This window comes from Pocillopora damicornis, chromosome 7, assembly GCF_964200805.1.
Source record: "Pocillopora damicornis chromosome 7, jaPocDami1.2, whole genome shotgun sequence".
Lineage (NCBI taxonomy): Eukaryota > Metazoa > Cnidaria > Anthozoa > Scleractinia > Pocilloporidae > Pocillopora > Pocillopora damicornis.
Window position 1 is genome coordinate 9,000,258 of NC_142676.1, and position 15,888 is coordinate 9,016,145.

Sequence of the window (15,888 nt, forward strand, 5' to 3'; positions counted from 1 at the left end):
CAAATTGCTGAAAGTAAAAGTTTTGAATGAGAACAAAGGGAAATTCTTAAAAAAAAAAAAAAAAACACTGAAGGACTCTTAAGAAACACTGAAAAGCGAACATGACTCAACAAAATTGGGAGGAGAGTGCTATTCAAACGGATTGTAACTGCTCTCTGATAAAACCTGAAAAACGTCACCACATATTTTGAACGACGCCATAATGCACTATAGACTTACTGAGTAGGAAATAAAATGTGGGCATGACTATCCCATAACTAATTGGTTGTGAATTCATTTGAAAGAGAAGCCAAAAAAAGTGAAATGAAAAACGTGGCTTGTATATTCAACTTGCTGAGTGTGTGCGTCCTTCACAAACGAAGATAACCACAGACATCCTTGTTTGTGTTTCTTTGCGTGGCTGATCAAGCCAATCTGTGAACTTTTTAGGAGAAAAACTAGGTTTCTCTAACAGTTCTCTCTATTTCTGGGGTCTACCTCATATCTAAGGGGAAGATATTGATCATCGGCTCATCAAGGTGATAATCACCGGGCTTTCAATCTGTCGCCATCGTCACCATATCACACTTAACTAACGAATCACATCAAGCGAAGAGAAAAAAGATCCCATAAACTATGCACCTTCGAGATGTTGGCTCTTTACAATTGACCTCCTTACTTAAATTTCATACTTTTTCAGTTAAGATCGGGCAAAACCGAAACAAAATTAGCAGAATGAAAATTTTGGTAAACTTTCTGACGAAATTAGAATTACACTCAAAAAATAGATCAATTGAGAAGAACGCCTTAAAAGACTGTTACACAATATTAAAACATACAGAGAGTTTGGAGAAGAAAGATCGTGCCCGAGGTCCCGCCCCTAAAAAGAACTTCGTGCTGTTTGTACAATTCCCATCAAGTCATATATTCAGTGCGGAGGATGAAAAATAAATTAAAGTTGTTTACACTTATGGTGACCTTGAAAGAAAGAAGTGTTGAACCTGCTAATTAACAAAAAATTAATAGTTATCCTCCTGATCGAGAATTCGACTTGGAATAAACCTAAAAACGATCACCGTAAAAACTGAACGTCTGTTTTTATGGCAAAATTCATGATAGCAGAGAATGGAATTTAACCAAAATAAGTAGCAGCCTAATACTTATATTTTTAGAGAGTTAAAGAAACTATTTTCTCACAGTAAGAAAAAAATAACAATTAACGACTTTAATTGTGAAGTAAGACTGCTAAGGAAATAGGAGATGAACAATTAGCTCATTATTTTTTTTGCTGAATGGTTTATGATAATATATTACTTCCATACATTTTCCCAACACGTAAGCAGGTTAAAATACGCACGTCAAACGCAAACGCTATATGACAATTTTTGTCTTTTAACACACGGAATGAGGAGACCATGCTGAATATGACAGAAGATCTTCCCTTCTTTTTCACTTTTCTTCTTCTTTAACGGCACGTCTAACCGTGTATAAATAGCCCAAAGGCAGGCCTGTCTAGTTCGCACCCATGTCGCTACAACTAGAAAATATAACGTGGCCGCGCGTGGATACGAATTTCATCTTCGAGTATTGACAGTACCTCCCACGAGTAAGCAAAGCAAACGGGTAAGATGATATCAACGTATCCTCAAGCGGAAATTTTATGTTCTGTTTATTATATGGATTTTGATGACATATTTTAATCGACAATAATTCAAAAACAAATTTAAAGAGCAGCAGTTGCACTTATCACCTACAAGATTTACTCAGCCGCAGTAAAGCTTTTTTAACGTACGACATAGAATGAAACAGGGTCTTTTTTACAAAATTTAATCATAACAATAATAATAATTCTTAAAGAGAGTCGTACTTTTCTTAGTAACGCCTGCAAATCGCAAAAATAAAAAATTAAATAAAAACAAGATTTAAAAAAAAAACACTTCACAAAAGGTGAACCGCCATTTTCATAAACTCGGTTGGTATTTAACAAATCAACAGTTGTATTTGTCCACTGTTGATTTGTTTTTATCCTAATTTCGACGTCAAATAAGACGATTCTTTTCATGCGTGACCATTACACGTTGACGCAAGCAGCGTTATCACGACACTCTTGTCGACGGCGAAAATTTCGACATTACTGCCAATTGTAGTAAAAACGACATCGTTGTGTTGAAAAATATATGGTACATTCACTCTGCGTGCTGAAGATTTCAGCTTTACTGTTATTCATCAGCTATATGATATTAGCAAAATTTCTCCTAGCTGGCGCCACTGTTTGCATACGCATAAATTACAAGCGTCCTGTTGGGAAGAGTTAATGTTACAAGCTCACGATCGTCAATTCGCCATGTTTGATTTAGAATTAGGGTGTAGACGGTGGGGGAAGGGACGGGTAGTCAAGAACAATGCAAGTCACACTTAATGACATACACCAATGATAGAGCGCCAAAATGTATTGATAGCTGCTAATCAACGGGTTATGAGTAATCAACTGACTCAATCGCCAATCAAGTATGAGTCAGTCCACTTGACATGAGTAACTGTATGGCGGAAGGTCATCATCAAGGTCACTGAAGGTCATTGAGACAAACATCCCCGAATTTTGCCTCCAGTAAAAACTTAAGAAGCTCCTGATTGTTTGTCAAATTCTCCTCGTCAGTGCCGCAGGAAATGTAAAGAGAACAGTAAGGAGAATATGAACACTAATCTTAGGGTGGAAGGGTTGTTAATTTGGGTTCCGCTTTGAGTGGCAAAAGATGCTTAGGTTTACATTTGATAGATGCTTTAGATTCTAGAATTTTCATCGGCAGGTGTGAGGCCATGCGAGGGAAAAATTGCTCTTTCGGACGCAGTAATGATAGAAAGTAAGATAATCATGCTGCGGAGAAAAATAAAACAACAGCTCTTTTTCATAAACAATAGGCCACCTGTATATTCAAACAGAGTTAAACAATTGTTCTTTGGCAAAACAAACTCTTGAGCATATTTATATCAACTTACCATTTTATTTCAGCGTTGGTTTATTATAAATAGGCAATGACTTCCTTAAACCACAGTCTAAAAGGCTTTTTTCAAAGTACGTAATGATACCTCATATGATTTTTTTTTTTTTTTGGACCAAATAACACAGGGTAAAGTATGCATCCAGAAAGAATATCTGAGTAAAAATGTTCTTATCATTCGATTATCTTCATCGTTTTAATTGTTTCACTGATGGCGATATTTTTGGACTCCTAACCGGTAAGAAATATAAGCCTGTGGCAAAAGAAAAAAAAGAACCCGAGAATAAACTACGTCTCTGCAACTGTTAAAAAAGTAGTGCGTTCGATTAACACAACAAAACTGAATTCATAAGGAAAGGATTCATCTCTGTCTCTTCGGGAAAAGTGATATTTCATCTAACGCCGTCGTGGAACTAAATGACTGCGTGGAAGAGGACATGAGTGAGAGAGACGGGATAGACTTAGTAGACACGACATCTGCAGACACAAAAAAACTGAGACAATTGCAAACGAATTCATTTGATATCCTGTGATGTTGTCAAATTGAGCTTGTGTATAAAATATCTTTTTCGTTTTCACGTCAATACGTCATATCCACGATACTTTTTTCCCCCCTATGATTCTGACATTTTCTGTTAGAAATGAAAATAACGAAAAAATTGATATTCAAAAAAATTGATATTTATGATAAATATATCCATATTTATCAATATGGCCTCTTGGTATGTTTTGATATGTATAAATATGTATATATATATATATATATCTATATATGTATATGTACATAAGTTAAAGAATTAAAGAGGACGCGTCGATTCTCTGTGACTCTGAGTTGCATAGAGCACTTTATGCCAAGGTAGATTCTACCCCCGCATTCATTTACATATGTATATATATATGAATAACACAATATTTGTCAATATAAGTAAAATAAATACAACTGAATGATTCGCTAAACTGATAGAAAACTTAGGGAAAACTTTTTTTCGACGGGAAGTCGAGAGGACCGCTCACAGCCAGGGCGACACTTAAAACCTGCTAGACGCTGGCGCCGATTATACACCAGGCTCATCGCTTTCGGCACAGCATTCAATGCGCGGTGAGTCATTAGCCATTCAATAATGGGCCATCCAATTTAACGTAAGTCATTTCATTTGGAGAGTAGCCTGCAGTGCAGGCGTCTTATTAGTGAGAGCTAACGTTATAAGCTCGTGATCGTTTATCCGACCATCCATGTTTGATTTGCAGTTAGAGTGGACCGTGAGGGGGTGGGGGGGGGCAGGGCGAAATCTTCACTCCCCCACTCCCGTCCCTCTCTTTATTTATTTCTCTCCCCAGCCTTCCGCTGCCGTTAAAATTAAGATGGCGGCCACGATTTGCGTCATGAAATTACTGAGCACTCGCTCGCCAAAATTACGTCTGCTCTGCAGGCTATTTGCAGAGCCATTCATTAGTGAGCCATTCATTAGTGAGCCATTCAATTTGGTGAGCCATTCAATAGTGAGACATTCACATTTGCTATTATCAATTTTGAACCAATCCACTCGCCATAAACTTCTTGACTGTCGCTAAGCAGGTACTTCCTTGACTGTTCACCAGTCTTCTCATGTTCCGACGCCTGAAACTATTGACATGTCTGCCTTGTTTTTATAGGTATGAGCATGAAACCGCGTGGGTGTTTTCGACTGTTTGTGCTCTGTTTCCTCACCAGGGTAACCTTGTCACAAGTAGGAATCGATCGAAATGATTTAGGAGACCTGTACAAAGCTTTAACGAATGCTTTGTCCTTCTGCAACAATGAATACCACAATTTGGATTCGAACGCCTTACTTGGGCTCCGTGTGGCACAAGGTAGAGATCATATAATTTATGGTACTGGTTTTGATTAATTTCGTGTTGAAATTATTGCAAGGAATGAACATTTTCTTTATTTTTGACCCATAATTTCCTGTCTGTAACTTTCTGACGGATTCGGTTCTAATAGCATTATTTGTTCATAGTTAATAGAATTTAACCCTAAGAGGGGAGGCAATTCCCGTGTAGGCTTATTAGGATGTGCCACTGGATGGGGTTACATTTCCATGTCTGGATTGACTATAATGGGCGTGCATTTTCAATAATAGGAGTTGCCATAATTGGGTAATTTGAAATTATAGACTGAATTGATAAGGTAAATTGGCTACCGTAAAGAGTTTAAAAGCTGATGTAGAGCGTTAGCCCTTCGTTAGAGCCCAAAGGGTTCAGCTTTTAAACTCTTTATGGAGGCTAGTTTACAGCATCAACTCAGTGGATATTAATAAATTATCCTGTTATACTCTCCCACCACATTTTCAGCTCCACAGTTTCTTTTTTACCCCCTTTACCACAATAGGGTTGCACTAGTTAACCCTTTACACCCTAAGATCAGTATGTATGTTCTCTATACTGTTTTGTATGAATTTCCTAAGGTGCTGACAAGGTGATTTTACTTAACAATCAAGGGCTTGTTGATCACTTCCATTATTCTTGTGATCTCAATGATTGATTCAGTGATGATACTGTGAGGAGAAATTAGATGCTAGTCACATACATAAACATACTTACATAATACATAAACAGGATTAGGGTAAGGCTTATGATTAGCCACAAAATTAACCACAATGGAGTAGGGGTTGTGAGAGACCAATGGCACATAGCCAGCAAAAATTGACTCAAGTTAACTCTCCCTCCCCTCCTTGGTGAGAATGAAGGTATATCTTTCACCCTTGCTATGTTTTATCTTTGAAATCCTGCAAAATTTGCTTTTCAAACTCCATAAGAAGATCTGTTCTTTACTGCAGTTACTTTTGCTAGATAGCTTTGTTAAAAGTGTGAACTAGGTTAGTCACTAAATAGCCTCGATTGGCCAATCAAATTAAATTTAATCAGCTTGACTCTAATTCCCACTGAAATAAAATTACACAGTCAGTGCTTTACAGATTTATCTCTGTGATGTGCAAATTATGATTGTTCTAGCATAAAACATCTGTTTTTTCAAGTTATTGTAGTTGTTGTTGTTTTTTGTAACTAAATTAATCTTGAGTTTGTAATTAAGCCTAGTGAAGAGCTTGTCTGATGGCTGAGGTACCTTCACCAGTATTTTAACCCTTAAACTTCCATTAGAACTGATTGTTAAAGGAAATTCTCCTCTCTAGCTATCACATGTTTCCTTGTAAACAAGTTGCAAGAATTTTGTATTTGATAAATATAACAACTTCTGTATAAGTTTGAGTATTCTTGTCACCTGTTTGCTGGATTATGTATGGATAATATATGGAGAAGATACATGTCTATCACCTCTGGGTTTTAAAGGTAATTAGTCCACCAAAGGACACCAAGAGGAATTTAGGTCAGCCATCTCCAGCCACAAGCAAATGTTTTGGATAGTTTTCAATCATTTGACTTTAGAGTTTGGAACCCTCTTATTTGGGAACAAGTGTCATCAGAACTAGTGTCCCTGGACTCCTAAACAGGCCTGAATTGTTTATGGCCTTATTTCCTCTCCTGCTTTAACCCTTTAACTCCAAGTCAGAATTTCTCCTTACAATATCAATGCAATATTAACCAGATAAGTGATTATGATCAGGAAAAGAAAAATATCAATTTGGGGATAATTAGTTGATCTAATACCAAATTCTCTGAACTAACATAAGAATTGTATGGTTGACAGTAAGGAGAATTAAAGATTTTATCTGGGAGTTAAAAGGTTAATAGTGTTCATTACTGTAAAGATCACTCTCATATTCTTTTTCTAATCCACAGTTCAAACATATGATCTTTATGTATGCACAGCCATCTATTCATTACTTTGCGGGTTTATTACAAATTAACAAAATGACCAACTTCCAGTTGGCTTATTGGCTCAGTTGGCAGAGCATTGCACCAGTATTGTAAGGGTAATGGGCTCAAATCCCATACAGGCCTGAATTTATTTAAAGCTTTATTTTCACTACTGCCTCAGTAGTGTCTACATTTTCAGTTAAAATTGTCTTGCTTATCATTGAATCTTAAAAAGCGTCTTATCTCCCATGCAGGCTATAGCAAGTACTGATTCCCATCAATGACAAAGTTATCCATTTTTCCTGAGTAGTTAATTTGAAATTTAAGATTCCTTTTACTGTATTGATACTTTGTCAGTCTGATTATGGGCAACTTCACTGTTTACTCTCAGGGCTTGTTTTTTTTTTTTTCCTTTTGTGATGTTAACAAATGTTTTCCAAAATATGTTTTGCTTGACTTTTATCTTTCATTTTTCACATCCAAGGTTACATCCACAGAATTTTAGCAGATACTGAAAATGGTGAAATTAAACTCAACCAAGATGTTTATAGCAGCATGATAAACCTGCTAAACAGGATGACTGAAGTTGTAGAACGCATCCTTCCTTTTCTCTGGAAACAGGATCCTTTGTTTTATCCAATGCTGAATTCTTCATGGACTTACTTCAAACCTTACAAATTTCTGGAACCACAGGATGTTGTTGAGAGACAAATGATCAAATCTGGCGATGAAGAAAAATATTCCAATTGTGTCGGGGAAATTGTAGGGAGTAAGGAGAGCTCTATGGAGCCCTGCACCATATCTGATGATTGTTGGGGAATTATGAAGTCAAAGGGTGCTCCTAATGAGGTGCTCTACTATCAAGCTTTGTTCTTCCTCTTAGGGGAAGCTTCAGGTACATACATAATTTATGTTTTCTTTCATAGCACCCTCTGAACGTAACCCTTTACACCCTAGTATCAGTATGGGTATTCTCCAGATTGTTTTGTATACATTTCCTAAGGTCCTGATGAGAAGAATTTGTGTAATTAACGATCAAGAGCTTCTTTAATATAGTTAGTGATCATTTCCTTATTCTTGTGACCTTCATGTTAGATTCAAGGGTGATATCATACAGAGAAAGTAGATGCTTGTCATTTGTAGGCTGTAAAATGGTTTAATCCCTGGAATGCTCAGTAATTATTACTTTTTCTTTTAAAAAATATCACCACTTAATATGTTGTTATCGTGGTCACTTCCATAGAATCAAACAATTTTTTTCATAAGAAATGAACAATGATTTCAAGAAGGTTCAATTGCATCACCACATGTATATGACTTGTCAGTGTGTGTATACAACCTGCTTTTGTGGTTGAATACATTGACTGTGTTTCTGAGCTGCTTAGCTGTATCTCAAAAAGGAATGTTAATGCTGGCAATTTAAGTTCTAACAATTGTTATCATCATTATATCATTAATAGTATTCCTATGATGTTTTTTGTTGTTGTTGTTGATATGTTTATTTATTGTACCTCAGTTAGTACATGCTTTCTGATTGGTCAATTTAACAGGCTGTATTTCACTGTACAGTCTGCTAAATTATAAAGTTTATTTGAATCAAAGTCTTCCACCTCTACACCTTGTGTTTGAACCCGAGGTATGATAGATATCTTACTAACCTTATTTTCTTAGTCACTCTGGAAGTTACCAAACCTTATTTTTCCACTCAAATTTATGGTATTTTGGCCAGAAATCTAAGCAGATAAAACTTGGTCCATAAGTTATAGTGCAAGCCTTGAACTCGGTTCAGTTAGAGTTATTTAATATTTTCTTTCTATTTCTTTACATTGGTGGCAAACAAGGCTGTCATCACAAGCTGTTATCAAGAATAAAATCCTCTGGTGATAACCTAGAGACCCACCTGCAGCACATCTGCACCTTGGCTTATTTCACTAATTCACGGACTCTGTTTTATGGTGAAGATGGGGATTCAGTGGATCTCATGTTAACATTGAAGTTGAGCTTTAGTTGTGGATTGTTGGGTTACTATGAACTTCTCACAGGGGAGGGATTAGCAAATGTTATAGGCTGGCAGCTGAATAGTGGATGTTTTGGAGATAACAGCATAATAGATGAAGAAAAAACAAGGTGTGTAAATTACAATAAATCTGCCTCAAGCTTTCCTTAGACTCAATTAAAAAACACATATACCTTACTCCTCTTAAAGAAGAAGTTATTCTTTCTAAACTACATTTATTTCCACCTTTGCATAGCTTTATAATTACATTTAGTAGTTACATTTAGTGTTTTGATTAATGCATTAACCCTTTAACTCCCAAGATCTGATTGTCAATTCTCCCCTCTAGCTGCTAAACATTTCCTTGTAAACAAGTTACAAGAGTTTGGTGTCAGATCAAGATAACAACGTAAATCTGATAAGTTTGAATATTCTCATGACCTTTTTGCTGGATAATGTTTAGATACCAAAGGGAGAAATTACTTGTTAATCACTTCTGGGTTAACATGCATGTTCTCCATACCACTCTCTATACATTTCATAAGGTGCTGACAAGGAGAATTTGGTTATTTATCAAGAGCTTCATTCGTTAGAGATCATTTTCTTTATTCTTGTGGCCTTAATGTGTGATAAACAGGTGATGCTGTGAGGAGAAATGAGATGTTCTGTACTCTTAGAGGTCAAACGGTCAAAACAGGAGCATGTAGAGATCATTTGACCAGAGAAGTCCTTGACAACATTGTTTATATTGTTTTCACCATCAGTGAGACGAACACAGGAAAAGGAAGGCGAGAATTGAGGTCCTCCTACCTCGGAAGTGAGTATCAACTGTCTGCTCAGCTGCTTGCCTGACTGACTGATCAAATGACAAACTGACAGATTGACTGATGATGGACACAGAGACAGATAGGTAGTTGGGCAGTTAATGAACAGTTGAAAGCACTTATGAGCAGGCCCTTGTGAAAGGGAAGGGAGAAAGTTGTCCTTAGCTAGAGTTAGCCACTTTCAATAATTACTTTTTAAGCAGTCACCAGAAGAGCAAGCTTTAAGTTGGTGCCTATGCCTACTAACAGCTGTTGTTAGTTTGACTTAACAGTAATTCCACTCACTGAAATACAATACTACGAATTTACTGTGACAGCCAGCAGTGTGAGGTCGACCGACTAAGATTCAGAAGCTCATGGAATTTCCACTCAAGTGTCCATTAATATGTCGATTTTACACCTTTTTCTGGACCCTTTAAAGTGTTTGCTTCCTAACAGAGAAATGTTTACTTATGAGAATGTGCATGGAATAGTGAGGAGAGAGCAGAGAGATTTCACTGCATTATAATGCTGCAAGACAGGACTGGGGGACATTGTACAGTTCTGAAGAGGGAGGGGTGGGAAAGTTTTGTTGGAGGTTTGGTTATCAACCACAAAAATACAATCATTATAAAACTTGTGAAAAAGAAACCTAGTCCTTTTATTTGATTTGTTTCAATTTGACCTGATAACTTTCAGAGAAAATCATGATAGGCTGTTTGTTTGTTTGTTTGTTTGTTTGTTTGTTTTTTGCAGAAGGTTGCTTTAGTGACATCACTGGAGTGGGCATAGGACTTCTATCTCTATACCTGAGATGGGTCCTGGATCCTCCTCCTCAGGTCCAGCCGGTAGATCTCGTAGAGAGTGCCAAAGAAGATGCCCAAACCATATCAGTCTACATGTACATTCTTCTCTTGGTCACTGCAGCTTTTCTCTTTGCCATCAGAGGAAGAATTTTGGAAATGGTTTCTTTCTTTAGAGGAACAAATAGCTACACTGTAGAGAGGTTACCAAGTTAGAAAAATAAAAATTAGGGATGGTTACTATTTTTAGTCAAAGGTATGAAAAACACTGTAGGTCACTCGAAGAGATAATATTGTATCATTTAAAATGTAGAATGTTTAACAGAAAAGGAGATACTATCCATACACATGTGTGGATCTGACTTTTGTGAGCCTTTAGATTAAGGCGTTAAACCCTCTAGGAGTGATTAGCATCTAATTTCTCCCCACAATGTCACCCCTGAGTGACACATTGAGGTCAAAGGTCAATGTTATCTCTGAGTGACACATCAAGGTCAAAGGAATGAGAGAAATGATCACCAACTAAAGAAGCTTTGGGTTGTTAAACAAACTCTCCTTGTTAGCACCTTGAGAAATGTATAGAGAATGGTATCGAGAATTTGGATACTGATGTTTGGGTGTAAAGGGTTGAGAGGAGTTAACAAGGCAGTACCATTTTTAGGTAGCTGCAGGCTCACTGCACAGTGACTGGTGTTGCAGCATGGTTATGTAATTACATGTACTGGTTGACATTAGCAGCAGCATTTCAATTTTATTTAATCGTTTAGTAATGCATTAAATTGAGCTATTTATGGAAAGTGACTCTCTAGCTTAGAAGAGCTGTTGTATTACAGTCAAACATAGAACCAAGGCGTCATGTTTACCCTTCCATTCATAGGAGTGCTGAAAAGTAGCTTCTCCTTACAACATCAGTGTACCGTGAAATAGAGAGGGCAATGAGAAATGGATGGAAATTAATATCTCTTTGACTCCTAAGAGTGACTAGCATGTAATTTTTCCTTACAATATCACCCCTTAATCACACATTACGGTCCCAAGAATAAGGGAAATGATCACCAACTTAACAACCACTTGCTCGTTAAACAAATTCCCCTGGTTACCCCTTAGGAAATGTATAGAGAACAGCAAGGAGAATCTACATACTAATGTTAGGGTGTAAAGGCCGGGTTATAGGGGCTCTTGTTCCACTAAACACAAAGCTCTCAGCGTCTGAATATAAGAATTGTATTGCAGAACAGACCTTTCCTGCCTATCATTTATTAATCAATGTAGCGTAACAATTAATTTCTGCTACTGTCAAAAACAGTTCAATTTATAAAGCTCAAACTAACAGCTATAATTTATTTAAACTCTGGTGTTAATATTACCGGCCTCCTTTGCGCACATTTATCGTTAATCATTTAACTTAGAAATAAAGCTTTTATCGCGTCGATATATGAGCCACTGCCATCATTGCGTTTGACTTCAGATTTTTTTCAGTTCCTTTTGTTTTCCTTAAAGCTGTCCGCTTGGATCGTAACTTAAGTAGTTAAAATCACTCCTCCCATAACAGATGCTTACAGTCCAGTATTTTTAGTTGATTTTTCTCTGAGGACTGAAAGAGGGTGGCGATGATGCCTCTCCAGTCTAGGAAGTACATGTTGTCTATCAACATCATGATGGCGATTAAGAGCACGCTCGTACTCCGCTAGGTTCCAACGTTCCTCTGGCTAAGAAGGAAAGAAATACTTCGTTATTTCATTAACTGTACATGAAAAAAACGATGCGGATTCTCTAGTGTTGATAAAAGAAATCTCGTTTATTGGTTACCACTGGCGTCCTCCCCCAATCGCTCCCTCGCCCCGAATTATTAAGGCCAAATCATGCCTTGCACTTAGCGAGGACATATTACAGAGATGTGAGATCTGTTTGTTATCATATCCCTAACGACGGAAAAGTCAATCAGGAATCAGGCTTCTCTGTCAATTTGCGGGTTGGCGAGCCTTTATAAGGAAATATTAAAAGCTCAAAGACTCCCTCCGCCTTTCCCCCCCCCCCCCCCCCCTCGAACTTAATCGTAGATCAAAGGCAAGATGAGCTGACTTTCAAGTAGTCACCGCATTCTACGCTTACGCCGGCGTACATTTCATTTTTGTCCGGCGTAGTGTGTCAATTGTTTTCAGTGTCTCGACTACAGAATTGTCATTTTAAGTCGCGCACCTGCTCAGATATCGTATTGGGCGTCATATTAATATTACTTGTTATTAGTATTGTCATTTAGAAAGTCGTGACAAAATTAAAACAAGACAACACGCCCTGTTTCGCCTCAGATCATTTTGGGTGAATGCGACTTAGCACTTATACAGATCGGAGCTGAGTATCAAGCAAATTGCTGTTTTTTCACCGGTTGCTCGATAACTATGTGTAGTTTTAGCGAATTCTTCCCTAGTTACGAGAACAATGCTGAAGGGCAGCGAAATGGATGAAGTAAGATGATATCCCGCAGTCTTTGCCCACGTTATAATGGAGAGGCATAAAGATTGAAAATTTGAAGATTGATAACAAATTGAATTAATAATGATAATAATCGTACTTATAATGATGATGATAACGTTGGTAAAAAGAAGAAAAAATAAAACGGAGTTACACCTCAATCTTGTTCAAATTAAGAAGAACATAAGCTACTAGGTAGCCGATTATCTGCGTCGTTCAATTTGAAAGGGAGAAGTGAAAATCTTAAGTCTTTATCAGCAGTGGATTAATGTTGAATTACGATCAAGTGTTGAAAATAAACTTAACTTCGGGGAAAAACTGATCTGACCTTAGTACTTATTCAGCCTGTACAACAGACCTGCAAACAAGAGGGATGGGTTTAAGGCAAGCTAGTCGAGCGGGAAATTTGGGAGGTGCTGGGACTTAAGTCCTTAAGACGATCAAGATGTGAAGATAAGAGGAGGGACTGAGGAGACTTATGTGCGCTTCTCCATATTAAATGATGTTGTCAGTATCTAAAAACGAATATTTCTTGGAGACTTTCGCAGAACAGTCAACATAACTGACAACGCGCGTTTTGAATCCTTGTTCGCTGGACCATTTTTTCACTTCTTTGATGAATTCTTACAAGTTTAATGGAGTAAATAAATGGAGTGTCTGAGGAAAACCGAAGCGCACAATGGGCGTCTAACTTCTCTATATTTAATATCGTACCGTTATAAAAGACCTTCGGCCTTCTGGTCGCTTTCCTCCGTTTCCAAACCATCCCATGATTCCATGTGAGTGATCCGTGAGAAATGCAACTGTTAAGAACGCAAAAATTACAAACGCATTCATTTTTCTTGAGCTTGAAAGTGCCATGTCGTTTAAAGTGCTCAACCGTCTGCTTCCTTCTTCAACTGCCTTAAAGGACGTGATCAGCTCTTCTTATGAATTAAGGGGTATCGCCTTAATAAATGTTTTCTCAAGGATTCCCGTCGGGAGCTGAATTGAAATCGATAGCGCGTTTTCAAAGGTTGGTGGGTTGGTTAAGAACAGCCAACGCTTGTTATTCGCCAAAATATCCCGTAACTAAGGAAATTTCTTCCCCGACATTTTGTCAATGGTTGTTTGTGACGCCCAAAATTATACACTTGTTTTCCTGTGCCCTGCTTAGCAGGACACGATCTAACAAATAAGCAAATAAGCTGAATAACGCATAGTGGTGCTATGTAGGGAATGATTTGAATAGACAGAGAGGAAAAAGCATTGTTCTATACTATACCATTTGTCACTGAAGTGAGACTGAAGTATAATTAAAGATTCAAAGACGCACGCTGTATTCTGCGAGGAGGTTGCAAATCATGCAGGTTCTTGGATCGAACTTTATGATTGTTTGAAAGAAAACATGAAGGCGAATACGTGAGGTCTGGGAGGGAAGAAAATGAGTGGAAATTAACAAATATTCTGCTTGGCTTCTCTTTTTTTTACTGAAATCGACCACATGGAATTCTGCCTGGAGACAGGAGAAAAAAAGGAATGTGCGTGAAACCAACATAATCTCCATCATCATAAAATTATATAATTGTGATTTCTGCTGATTGGCATAGAAAACAACAGTCACGTGGAGAGGCTACATTTTAGGCGAATGCAGCCTAAACTAAAAAAAAAAAAAAAAAAAAAAAAAAATGTTGATATTTTTAGCCTTTATATTTTCTTTCAGTACAGTGTAAGAAAGCATTTACTGTCCGAAAGGAAGCTTAATTAATCTATACTACGCAAACGAGTGGGAATAAGATTGTTAAGATTTAATTCACTTTATAAACAACCTTCCCTAGGCGCTGAGATCCACCCATATCCATGGAGAGAATATGTGGTACACGGAACTCATCTTCAAGAGGAAGGATATGTTGCCCTGAAAAGCTAGAGTCAAACAGTTGAATAAAATAAATAAATAAATAAATAATGCTTGCAGACAAACAGACATTGACAGTATACGTGGAGAGAAAGGAAAAAACAGAAAAGCTTCTTTTTCTTTTCAATATGTACTGTTTTTATGTCTGTTCGTCTGTTTACGGAGTTTCTCGCGTGATGTGTGCGTCAAGCACGTGTCCAGACTTACCCCTAGTCAAGATTCGAAACTGCTCTTATACTTGTAAGCAACCTACAATTCTAATGAATTTGAATGATCAAACTTTCCTCTCTCTTATCTCCTCGTCGATTCACAGCACCTCAGATTTTGGCCAAGAAAAACCTTTATTAGGTGTCAATCCATCATTTTTCAAAGCAATTGTGTTTTTTTGTCCACGCAATTGATAAATTATTGAAAGATATGTTCGCAGACAAAGTAAAGCAAATGAGCCAATTTTTTGTCTAGTGAACGCCTTACAACAATCTTAAAGAAGGTCACAACAAGTTTGGATGAATTACTTTTCGCTAGCGCTTTCAAAAGAACCTTCGCCGTTTGGTGAGAGCTTTTTGTTGTTTGCCCAGTGCATGCGGTCATAGGTGAAAGGTACGTACTAAAAAAAAAAAAAATTTGACTTCAGTGATGAACTTACAAATGAAACCAGGAATCTGAGCATAGAATCACTGTAAAACCTAATTGAATTACCCCTTACGTCGCGATTTCTAGGTGCGGCAGATGTTTGCGTGTCCTCTGTTATTTGAGATGTCATACAATGTACCTTGCATTCTTTTTGATCAGAAATTAAAATAGAAAGGTGGGATTTTGTAATAGGTAAAAATAGTTTTCCCCTTCACGTGGATACGTGCCTAAATGCGTTTGAGAAAGTAATGTTCCAGTTGATTTGAAACTAGTTTACTCATAGGCGCTCTGTCAGTACTTACTTGAGTCAAAATGAATTTACTTAATCTATCTTTAATGGCAAAGTTTTTTCTGCCGCGTTCATTTTTCGTCGTTCGTTCGTTGTTAGGTAGAGCTAAGTCAGTTTAAGAAAGTCGAAATTGCATATTTCCTCTGACCCTGTCTCGTCTCCTCTCGCTCGCCTTTAATCGTATTATCTCCTTCAAGATTTCGAATGAACTTGGTAGAAGAA

General features: G+C 37.3%; 1 protein-coding gene and 1 long non-coding RNA gene across 5 annotated transcripts; one reads left to right on the forward strand and one right to left on the reverse strand.

Annotated features, from left to right (window-relative positions):
• The first annotated feature begins 4,322 nt into the window (after positions 1 to 4,322).
• LOC113682687 (UPF0764 protein C16orf89 homolog) lies at positions 4,323 to 11,817 on the forward strand. 4 transcript variants are annotated; one of them, XM_089212946.1, is made up of 6 exons: positions 4,323 to 4,554; positions 4,632 to 4,829; positions 7,261 to 7,671; positions 8,618 to 8,903; positions 9,537 to 9,589; positions 10,332 to 11,817. In XM_089212946.1, exons 2-6 carry the CDS (start codon positions 4,634 to 4,636, stop codon positions 10,592 to 10,594), a joined length of 1,209 nt encoding a protein of 402 aa, XP_089069072.1. In that variant the 5' UTR covers positions 4,323 to 4,554; positions 4,632 to 4,633; the 3' UTR covers positions 10,595 to 11,817. The 4 variants fall into 4 exon arrangements, 3 of the variants coding, with proteins under 3 accessions (XP_089069072.1, XP_027055653.2, XP_089069071.1); XM_027199852.2 differs by having other exon boundaries at positions 4,326 to 4,463; XR_016188603.1 differs by lacking the exon at positions 4,323 to 4,554 and having other exon boundaries at positions 4,577 to 4,829; positions 10,332 to 10,834; positions 10,872 to 11,817.
• LOC113682688 (uncharacterized) lies at positions 11,104 to 15,139 on the reverse strand. The gene is made up of 2 exons (XR_003447303.2): positions 13,565 to 15,139; positions 11,104 to 12,087 (listed from the first exon to the last, which is right to left on the reverse strand). It is a non-coding gene; the product is annotated as an uncharacterized LOC113682688 (long non-coding RNA).
• Positions 15,140 to 15,888: the final 749 nt, after the last annotated feature.

Coding starts and splice junctions, on each gene's coding strand:
- LOC113682687 (XM_089212946.1), top strand. CDS start 4,634: ATGAGCATGAAACCGCGTGGGTGTTTTCGACTGTTTGTGCTCTGTTTC. Junction 7,672..8,617: donor CCTCTTAGGGGAAGCTTCAG/GTACATACATAA, acceptor GTGGCAAACAAG/GCTGTCATCACAAGCTGTTA. Junction 9,590..10,331: donor GAGGTCCTCCTACCTCGGAA/GTGAGTATCAAC, acceptor TGTTTTTTGCAG/AAGGTTGCTTTAGTGACATC.